Source organism: Quercus suber, unplaced genomic scaffold (assembly GCF_002906115.3).
Source record: "Quercus suber isolate HL8 unplaced genomic scaffold, Cork oak 2.0 scaffold_38, whole genome shotgun sequence".
Classification (NCBI taxonomy): Eukaryota; Viridiplantae; Streptophyta; class Magnoliopsida; order Fagales; family Fagaceae; genus Quercus; species Quercus suber.
In genome coordinates this window covers 1339075-1350093 of record NW_027069503.1, presented here as the reverse complement: position 1 = coordinate 1350093, position 11019 = coordinate 1339075, and the positions used below count along the sequence as shown (strand labels likewise).

General features: G+C 31.5%; 2 protein-coding genes across 2 annotated transcripts; both read right to left on the bottom strand.

Moving 5' to 3' along the window:
* Positions 1-902: 902 nt before the first annotated feature.
* On the bottom strand, positions 903-2568 carry LOC111988786 (uncharacterized). The gene is made up of 2 exons (XM_024020583.2): positions 1267-2568; positions 903-1179 (listed from the first exon to the last, which is right to left on the bottom strand). Exons 1-2 carry the CDS (start codon positions 2388-2390, stop codon positions 1113-1115), a joined length of 1191 nt encoding a protein of 396 aa, XP_023876351.1. The 5' UTR covers positions 2391-2568; the 3' UTR covers positions 903-1112.
* A 3599-nt stretch (positions 2569-6167) lies between these two features.
* On the bottom strand, positions 6168-8388 carry LOC136066535 (uncharacterized). The gene is made up of 3 exons (XM_065771004.1): positions 8195-8388; positions 7390-7642; positions 6168-6642 (listed from the first exon to the last, which is right to left on the bottom strand). Exons 1-3 carry the CDS (start codon positions 8235-8237, stop codon positions 6621-6623), a joined length of 318 nt encoding a protein of 105 aa, XP_065627076.1. The 5' UTR covers positions 8238-8388; the 3' UTR covers positions 6168-6620.
* Between the last annotated feature and the right edge of the window lie 2631 nt (positions 8389-11019).

Genomic DNA, 11019 nt, shown 5'->3' with positions numbered 1-11019 from the left:
TGGGGTGCCCCCCCCCCCCCCCCCCCCCCCCCAACATGGTGGTTATGACTCCTTCCGATGAAGCAGAGCCTTTTCACAGATAGGGGCCATATAGTAGCTGCTGTGGCTGATTGTTTTTGCTTGGTTTCAAGGTGTGGCATAAATCATCTTATATAGGAGTATTACTGCCCATCAGTTGTATGAATTTATTTTTTGGGTCAGTTTCTATTTTTATTTACCACTTCTATTTGCTTAGATGTGTTTATTTCTCAAAAGAAGAAGAAGAAGAAGATGTGTTTGTTTTGCCTGAAGTGAAATTTGATCATTGGAGACATCATAGACAAGGGTGCTCGATTTATGTAATACTCAATTTTGTTTTGTTCTCTCATTTGATTCATGGTGAAAATGTATTATTTATCCAGCCATTTACTTTATTTTTAAACAGTAAGATTGTTCTATGTACGAAACTCTACTATAGCAATTTAGCCTGCTATTGGAGGCAATCAGAAACTTGATTTTGAACTAATGCAGAAGCTTTTAAATTAGTGCAGGAGCTATGTTTTGAAATAGTGTAGCAACTTTAAAACAGTGCAGGAACTTTGTTTTGAAATAGTGCAGAAACTTTGTTTTGAAATTGTGCAAAAACTTGGATTATTAATTTTTTTTTTCTTCCCTAGTATGTCAACTTGTCAATTGTGATCTTTATCTTTATTAAGCTAAATATATTGCAGGTACAGTTTGATTAAAACATTTGCAAATGTCTTCGAAACAACCATCGTTATGCCATGTAATGCAAACAGCTATATATCACTCACTTATTCGCAAATCATAATCATTGACCAACTCACACTGCGAAGGGAAAAGCAGTAAAGTAAACGTGAGTAAAATTTCACTATGTCACTACCAAAACTTTGGAATATAAATTCAATAAGGTGAAAGAGAAAGCCAGTTAGATTTTTAAACAATGAACCCAATACACAAACATAAATGAAAAGAAAGGTCCAACGATAGTAAAAAAAAAAAACCAATGTTGCAAGGGAATTCCAAGGGGAATAAAAACTTGATGGACTGCAATGCACAAAGCATTAATTTGCCTTTTGCATATTACTAATCAAAACTCATTGTCATCCTCCTCAGCAATGTTCTTTGCAAGCTCTTGCTCCTGCTTTACTTGCTTCAGTTAATAGTGAGGATCCATTCCTGCAAAAGCCAGAGCTTAATAATGAGGATCCATTGACACTAATGTTATTCTTATCAAAAGGATTTTGTAAAGAGTTAGAAACTTACAACAAGAAGGTATCCAAGATGTTCACGCCGTGATCCATTGGATATCGCTCAGAAGAGAGAACAGAAACATGCAATTTCTTATGATTGAAAAGGTCCCTGATATCATTATGCAGCTCTTCATTCCCATCAAATATTGGAGAAATATTAAGTACAACACAATACAGGAAGTGATGCCAATCACGGTTTTTCTCATTCTTAGTACAGGATTGCAGAGGAAGGCAGAATTTGTGATCGCATAAATGTATAAGACCTGGAGGAGGAGCCATACAGCTTTGATATAGATATTCTCGCTTCCCAAATACTTCTTGGAGCATGTTTATGGTGCCCTCAAAACAGTCGTCCTTATAAAGATCGTAAGCATGGACAACCAAATCATTACAATCTCCGAACTCAACCCAGTAGAGAATACCATCTACCATTGGAATTGGCGCACTTCTAGAAGACGGTTCACAACTTCCACCAGCAAATAGCTTGGAAATGCAAAGATCCACAAGTGACCAAATATCAGTCTTGACATCATATGTCAAGACCGCACAATTGGGAACCCCATAAGAGCTCTGAAAGGGTGCAATAACAAGAATCTGATTCTGGGGCCCAGGAAGAGGCGTAACCATCATCTCACGAGTACTGATTTCCACAGGAGGATTGGTTAACGTTTTCCATGTTCCTAACTTCGGGTCAAAAACCTCCATCCAGTGAAAATTACCTCTTTCTTTTTCGTAGTCGTACTTCACACCACCCAAAATATATAACTTGTCGTCAAGGAAGATGGTATAAGGGTAAGATCTGGCAACAGTCGGTGGAGGAGCAAACCTGAAAGGGCAGCTAGCATCAAAGGCCTCAACATTACTGAAACAGTAAACGGATGAGCCAAGTGCTGCAAAGAATATTGATCGGGGAAGATCCATAACCACATGAGGATTGAGCTTTTGCTTCAATAATGGAGGTGGAGGTGGAGAGTCTGTCTCTGAATCATAGTCTGGTATCCCTAATGCAAAAAGCTCAATCTCTTGTTTGTAGGTTCCCCTACTACTCCTGTCAAAGCCTACGAAAACGATGAAGGGTGCAGCAGTTATAGGCAAAACTTGCTCATCCCCGTGTGCTAAAGGAGCTTTCTCCTCCATTGTGCGGCAAAGGGTGCAACTGCTCAGGATTTTCTCCTCGGTTTTTTGCTTTTCTTTGCAATGTACCGACTTCTTGATTTTTAGGGTTTCTTGACTTTAATATATGTATATATAGCATTTTTTACTTACAAAAATACCCATAATTTATTTAACTTAAAACTTAAAAATAGGGTTAAAAAAGTAAATTGACAAAAATATTAAATTCTTATTTCTACGTTTTCTGCTTCTAGTAAAAGTAGTTGATTTAAAATTCCTAATTTTACTCACTAACTCTCTACAAAATAGGATTACTCTTTTGTTAGTTTTAAAACTTCTCTAATCTACAAAACTCACACAACGTATTCACACCTTTTCTTTTTTTTTTTTGAACTTCATTACGATGCATATGTTTCTCCTGATCCCCTTTTTTTTCAATTTTTTTTTTTTTTAAATTTCATTACTCTAATCTCATGTTTTTATTTTTCCCAAATCTCTTCTTCTTTATTTAAAAAAAAAAAGAAAAAGAAAAAAGAAAAAAAAAAGATTCCTACTATAAAACCAGTACTATAATTTTTATCCATCCTTATCATCCCAAAATCCCCACTAAAAAGTAGTTATTACTATGTAATTTCTCACGCTTTTATTTTTGTTTTTCACTTTTTCACTCCTGATCTTCTTATTATCACCAACTTCCACGTTTGTTAGTCAGTTTTATATTTTCTTATATTTGTGAAAGCCAAGTTTCATTCTCATCAATCTCATATTTCTTTTTTTCTGTAAATTTTTTTGACAATTTGTTCAATTTGTGCTTTTCAATGTTTATTTATTTTTATTTTTTTTATAATTAAGCCAAACTTTAGCAACTAATTGATGATTTCAATGGAATTGATGTTAGGGACACATTTTACGGGGTCTGAAATTGAGATTGGCAACTGCAATCAAGACTCAAACCATTCATTGAGCAAACAAGTATCTTCCAAAATTATTGGTAGTATTGATTTATGCATTTGTGGAGGAAATAATTTTTTCATCACACCCTTAGGTATTTTTTTTTTTTTTTTTTTTGATGATTGGAAAAGGTAGAAATCCCAAATTATAATAAATGAAAATTATTAATCTTTACCCAAAAAATAGAAGAGCCTTTGAGCACGCGCGTGAGCGCGTGCTCAGAGACTAGTATATGTTAACAAATTATTTTAGAAAAGTTTTGATTTATGAGAAATAGAAAAAACTATCAAAATATTAATTTTTTTTTCTATTTTTATAAAAAAAAAATTTAAAAATGATTTACTAACAAATACTCTAAAGCATCCTCGTATAAAACAAAAGTATTCATCCACTTCCTAAGAGAAAAGAAAAAGAAAAAAAAAATTACACCGACTTAAGACTTAAGGCCCAATAAGTATAATGTATGTCTGTCCAGTGTTACTGTATTCAGCCCAAAAATATGGCCCAACATAAGACTTGCATTGATTTTTTTTTTTTTTTTTTGTATTTTATTTTTTTTTTTTGATATGTCAGTTTGCAATTTATGGTGATCCTTGGTTGTTCCATGTAGACCTTGTCTCTAAAGAATCCCAACATATAAATTCTTTTGTTTTATTTTTTATAGAATCATCAAAACTAGTTATTTATTTTTTTGCTAAACAAACTAGTTATTTATTTATTTATTTCACATCATCAAAAGTACATCATACAGTGTCATAGTAATATATATTAACACATTTCGAAGGGAGGAAAAAAAAAATTTTACAAAGCAAATTTCTTCGCAACGTCATAAAATTTAGATTTGTAGTTTAAAATAACATATATAATCCAAAAAAATAGACCAAAAGAATGATAGTATAATCCCTTGTTTAAGAACTTCATGCTTTGGTTCTTAAAAATCTTATAGGTCTAATGCTGTAATCATGCCTTTAAAGATGTTTTTTCAATCTCGTGATCTCTTCCTCTAAATATATGTGTACCTGAACGAAATATTAAAATGATTCCGAATGAAGAATACTTTACAAATGTGAAAGTTCTACTATCTAAAATCTAAATTATTTGAATGAGTGTTTTTTTAATTTTTAATTTTAATTTTTTTTTTATACAAGATAGAATTTCTACTATAGCCTAATCTAAGTGTATATGTGTGTAAAACTCTCACCTGGAGACTTGAACCCCGACCTTTGTCTTCCACACCCCACAAGCATTTATACTTGTGGAGTGACCACCGCACCAAGGGTGCGCAGTGGTTTGAATGAGTGCTAGATAGCTTAAAAAAAAGGCTTCCTTAAATGCTTAAACCAAAAAAAAAAAAAAATTTAAAGTGTGAAATATTTTCATTTTACTTATCAAAACTGATGTCTTCTACACCCCACAAGCATTTATACTTGTGGAGTGACCACCGCACCAAGGGTGCACAGTGGTTTGAATGAGTGTTAGATAGCTTTAAAAAAAGGCTTCCTTAAATGCTTAAACCAAAAAAAAAAAATTTAAAATGTGAAATATTTTCATTTTACTTATCAAAACTGATGTCTTCCACACCCCACAAGCATTTATACTTGTGGAGTAACCACAACACCAAGGGTGCGCAGTGGTTTGAATGAGTGTTAGATAGCTTAAAAAAAAGGCTTCCTTAAATGCTTAAACCAAAAAAAAAAAAATTTAAATGTGAAATATTTTTATTTTACTTATCAAAACTGAAAAAAAATTTGTGAAATTAGTCTACTATCTAAAATCTAAATCAAAATTTTACTTAAAAGAAAATGTACAATTAACATAGGAAAGTATCGGTTAGCATATAATCATATTATTTCTTATAAGGCATTGCCAAATTTCCATGGAAGATTATTAATAACTCTGCTTCTACTCTCATTCTAAGTTTGTTGAATGAACTATCGCGCATCTTTGGTGTGGTGGTCACTCCACAAGTATAAGTGCTTGTGGGGTGTGGGGAGCAAATGCCGAGGTTTAAGTCTTCAAGAGGGAGACTCACACACATATATACTTAGATTATGCTATAGTAGAAATTTTATCTTTAATTAAAAAAAAAAAAATTGTTGAATGAAAGATAAAAAAGGGAAAAAAATGAAGAATTTGGTAAAAACCAAAGTAAAAATTATATTTGATAAGGCCAATATATATGTATGGGCAGTTCAGTTGTTTACCAATTGTAAGGCATTTACCTTTTCCTCAAAAGGCAAAAAACAAAAAAAAAAAAACAAAAAAACAAAAAAAATTGTGAGGCATATACCAATTATCAAAAAAACAAACTAATTGTCAATCATTTGTGGTAGTACAGTAATACAAAGTTGAACATAAAATTAATATACCAAAAAATGAGGTCTCCTGGTCCATGAAAATTGTTCCTTAAGGCTTCCAATTCAAACAAATATTTGGCACTAAGGAACAATACCTTTAATATCAGCCAAATTACTTTTGACTACCAAATTAAAATATGTAAATTCTCAAAAAGAGAGAGAGAGAGAGAAAAAAAAAAAAAAAAAAAGAACATAAGAAAAGCTATATTTAACATAGAATTGCACCTTTCCATCATAATGCAAATCATCTTATTGAATTGTTTATCAAATCCATTATTTCACTACGTTCGAAGTAAAGACAAATATAGTCTCTAAAACATAAAATAGTTCAAATTGCGACAAACACATAAATTGCCTAGTGCATTTTAGTAGGAAGAGATAGACTTGCTCAACTAATTTGAGAAGAAACTAAAAATAATTTTTCAATAGTCCAGTTCAAATAACACTAAACCAAGAGAACATATAATGCAACAAAATAAAATAACTATAAAGAAGACAAATTGAAACTTATTTGGAAAGAGTAGAAATCATATGTTGCAAAAAGCATTTCTAAGCAATACAATCCTCATGTTCAAGATGATATGATACATTGAACCAATAATATAACTAACCTCTCATACAGATTCTTGAGTTAAATGTGAATTGAGGCTCATTTGTAAAGTAGATGTCTCCAATCTCCTTTGATACCATCCAAAATTTTGCATTATCTATTGTAGCCCCATCTTGGATTGCCTTTGATACAATATTCTCAACATTAGCAATAGGGTTTTGTAGAGTCCAGTCTCAGCTTCTTTGCAACATCAGTTAGAGAGATATAGGAATAAGAAATACTTGATGTTGCGTAGCCCAGTTCTTTTGACATTTTGCTACAGCTTAACAATCAAATTATGGGTCCGCTTTGAATTGAAAGTACTTGAAACTTGCTTAGCGACATGCCTGAGGAGCTCTAAATCACCAGTCTGTATCTCCTAATAAAAACACACCATCTTTGTCAATATCATATCACAGTAAACGCTCATGAACCTAATTGAAGAGTTGAACCTTGAGAGGCCAAATTTCAAACCTAACAATGTCGACTACCAAGCATCATGCTAGTAATTATCAAAGTAAATTGACAAGTGAAGACATTGTAATCTCAGTTTAGCCTCATTCTGCATGGCATGTGATCTAGAGTTATATTATATCTTACTTTCTTGACAAAGAACATAAAAGTTTATCCTCATAATTTTTTTTTTTTTCCTTAAGGTCTTGCTTTTAAAGCTAAGAAAAGGTGATCATAAAAGCCAAAAAAATACCTTTGCTTTTAAAGGGTAGGGTCGGATCTGAGTTTCATTTTGAATCAGATAAACATTCTAAAAAATAATAATATCTGATGATTTGAATTCAAATGCTCCCTTCTGTCCCATATTAGTTTTCTATCTTCATAGACTCAACTTTTAAGGGATCATCATTCATTGTTTTCTGTATTTCATGACAAAGCATAAATTTTCCAAAATTATCCTTAAAACATTTTGAACTTTCCAAAAAGACAGAACCTTTATAGGTAAATTTGAAAAGCTATAGTATTTTATAAACTCATTTTAGAATGTGGACATCTTTTGTGGGACCTCCCAAAGAAAAGATGGACAAGCTAGAGGGAGTATAATTTTAAATAAATACTTATACTCAGACTAAAATCAATAAAAGATCTGGCAACAGTTGGTGGAGGAGTACACCTGAAAAAAGAAGCAGCAGCAGCAGGAGGGCAGCTAACATCAAAGGCCTTAACATTACCGAAACAGTAAACGGATGAGCCAAGTGCTGCAATGAATATTGATTGGGGAAGATCCATAACCACATGAGGATTGAGCTTTTGCTTCAATAATGGAGGTGGTGGTGGAGAGTCTTTCTCTGTATCAGAGTCTGGTATCTCTATTGCAAAAAGCTCAATCTGTTGTTTGGAGATTCCACTACTACTCCTGTCAAAGCCTAAGAAAACAATGAAGGGTGCAGCAGTTATAGGCAAAACTTGCTCATCCCCGTGGGCTAAGAGCATCTCCAACAGTCAATGCATAGCCAAAATATAGAGAAGATTTTACACTGTTAATGCTCTATATGCTACTGTTCATGCTCTAGCAGCTTCTCTATATCTGGAATTTTCTTTTGCTAATGAACAGTAGCCCATCAAGTCTGTTCATTAGCAATCGAATTTATTGGATTAAAAAATTATACCAGCTACTTTATTATATCAATTCTTTCTCTCCCTTCCAGATTTCTTTTTTTCTCTCATTCTCTCCGTTTCTCACATAATCCAAACACAAAACACAAAACACAAAACAAAATCTAATTCTTAAAATAAAGTTGAATCTTAGAACAAGCAAATATGGAAAAAAAAAAAAAAAAAAAAGAACAAGCCAATCTGACCCCGTTTCTCACATGATCCAAACACAGAACACAAAAACAAAATCCAATTCCTATAAAATAAAGTTGAATCAGAACAAGCAAATATGAAAAATAAATAAAAGAACAAGCCGATCTAACCCAACCACTGGAGGAGGACGAGCGGCGGTGGGGCGGCGGACATGGTAGTGCTGCATGGTGAACGTCGATCTCCACCGGCCAAAATCCTTTCAGCGACCTTGATTTCCACCGGCAGACATGGCAGTCTCTCTCTCTCTCTCTCTCTCTCTCTCTTTGATGTGAAGAGAAATGATGTTGCTGGAAGGTTCTTGATGAGGAGAAAAAGAAATAAAAGAAGGGGATAGAGGACATGTGTGTGGAGGAGAATGAAATGAAAGAATAAAAAATAATATAAAAAATAAATAATCCTAATTGAGAAATTCTACTACAATATTTTCACAATTTTTTACAAAAAATTTTAAATAACAGATTGTTATTAGTTAATATTGGCGAGAAAAAAAATAATTTCAGTGGTGAGTTCAAATTAGAACTAGTAACAACTTTCCACATAAATTTTGTTGTGAAAGTATTGTGTAAAATGTTGTGGATGTAACACTTTTCATTTAAAAATATAGTTATTAAAAAAAGAATAAATGATGATAAAAAAAGAATAAATAATGAATGAAAAAATAATATTTAAATGAGATAAAGAATGGGATAAAGAATCTGTTGGAAGTGTACTTGAAAAAGTGGATAGGTAAAAGCTAAATGTCACAATTCATTCTCCAAACAGTACAAAAATTTGCTGAAGTTGCTGGAGATGCTCTAAAGGAGCTTTCTCCTCCATTGTGCGGCAAAGGGTTTTCTGCTTTTCTTTGCAATGTACCCACTTTCTTGATTTTTATGGTTTCTTGAATTTAATATAGGTATATATAGTCTTTTTGACTTACAAAAGTACCCCTAATTTATTTAATTTAAAATTTAAAATTGCGGTTAAAAAAGTAAATTGACAAAAATATTAAATTCTTACTTCTGCTTCTAATAAACTCCTACTTTTACATTGATTTAAATTCCTACTTCTACTCACTAACTCCCTACAAAATAGGATTACTCTTTTGTTAGTTTTAAAACTCCTCCAATTTACAAAACTCACCCCACTTATTCACTTTTTTTATTTTATTTTTTTATTATTTTACTTCATCACGATGTATTTGTTTCTTCTGTCCCCCTTTTATTTCAATTTAAAAAAAAAATTCATTACTCTAATCTTACGTTTTTATTTTCCCAAATCTCTTCTTCTTTATTAAAAAAAAAAAAAGACTCCTACTATAAAACCAGTACTATAACTTCTATCCATCCTTATCATTCCAAAATCCCCACTAGAAAGCAATTATTACTATGTAATTTCTCATGCTTTTATTTTTGTTTCTCACTTTTTCACTCCCGATCTCCTTATTATCACTAACCTCCACATTTGTTAGTCAGTTTTATATTTATCTTATATTTGTGAATGCCAAGTTTCATTCTCATCAATCTCATGTTTCTTTTTCTCTATAATTTTTTTTGACAATTTGTTCAATTTGTGCTTTTCAATGTTTATTTTTTATAATTAAGACAAACTTTAGCAACTAATTGATGATTTCAATGAATTTGATGTTAGGGACACATTTTACGGGTCCAGAATTAAGATTGGCAAGTGCAATCAAGACTCAAATCATTCGTTGAGCAAACAAGTATCTTCCAAAATTCTTGGTAGTATTGATTTATGCATTTGTGGGGGAAATAATTTTTTCATCACACCCTTAGGTTTTTTTTTTTTTTTTTTTTTTTTTTTTTTTTTTTTAAATTTTAAATAACAGATTGTTATTAGTTAATATTGGCGAGAAAAAAAAAATTTCAGTGGTGAGTTCAAATTAGAACTAGTAACAACTTTCCACATAAATTTTGTTGTGAAAGTATTGTGTAAAATGTTGTGGATGTAACACTTTTCATTTAAAAATATAGTTATTAAAAAAAGAATAAATGATGATAAAAAAAGAATAAATAATGAATGAAAAAATAATATTTAAATGAGATAAAGAATGGGATAAAGAATCTGTTGGAAGTGTATTTGAAAAAGTGGATAGGTAAAAGCTAAATGCCACAATTCATTCTCCAAACAGTATAAAAATTTGCTGAAGTTGCTGGAGATGCTCTAAAGGAGCTTTCTCCTCCATTGTGCGGCAAAGGGTTTTTTGCTTTTCTTTGCAATGTACCCACTTTCTTGATTTTTATGGTTTCTTGAATTTAATATAGGTATATATAGCCTTTTTGACTTACAAAAGTACCCCTAATTTATTTAATTTAAAATTTAAAAATGCAGTTAAAAAAGTAAATTGACGAAAATATTAAATTCCTACTTCTGCTTCTAATAAACTCCTACTTTTACATTGATTTAAATTCCTACTTCTACTCACTAACTCCCTACAAAATAGGATTACTCTTTTGTTAGTTTTAAAACTCCTCCAATTTACAAAACTCACCCCACTTATTCACTTTTTTTATTTTATTTTTTTATTATTTTACTTCATCACGATGTATTTGTTTCTTCTGTCCCCCTTTTATTTCAATTTAAAAAAAAAAAAAAAAATTCATTACTCTAATCTTACGTTTTTATTTTCCCAAATCTCTTCTTCTTTATTAAAAAAAAAAAGACTCCTACTATAAAACCAGTACTATAACTTCTATCCATCCTTATCATTTCAAAATCCCCACTAAAAAGCAATTATTACTATGTAATTTCTCATGCTTTTATTTTTGTTTCTCACTTTTTCACTCCCGGTCTCCTTATTATCACTAACCTCCACATTTGTTAGTCAGTTTTATATTTATCTTATATTTGTGAATGCCAAGTTTCATTCTCACCAATCTCATGTTTCTTTTTCTCTATAAATTTTTTTGACAATTTGTTCAATTTGTGCTTTTCA

Excerpts from the sequence above, each read along its gene's own strand:
- LOC111988786 (XM_024020583.2), bottom strand. The coding sequence starts at position 2,390 with ATGGAGGAGAAAGCTCCTTTAGCACACGGGGATGAGCAAGTTTTGCCT. Across the intron at positions 1,180-1,266 it reads ATCTTGGATACCTTCTTGTT|GAATGGATCCTCACTATTAA; the intron begins GTAAGTTTCTAA and ends TGGCTTTTGCAG.
- LOC136066535 (XM_065771004.1), bottom strand. The coding sequence starts at position 8,237 with ATGTCCGCCGCCCCACCGCCGCTCGTCCTCCTCCAGTGGTTGG. Across the intron at positions 7,643-8,194 it reads CGTCCTCCTCCAGTGGTTGG|GCTTTGACAGGAGTAGTAGT; the intron begins GTTAGATCGGCT and ends TTGTTTTCTTAG. Across the intron at positions 6,643-7,389 it reads GCTGCTGCTTCTTTTTTCAG|GAGATACAGACTGGTGATTT; the intron begins GTGTACTCCTCC and ends TGTTTTTATTAG.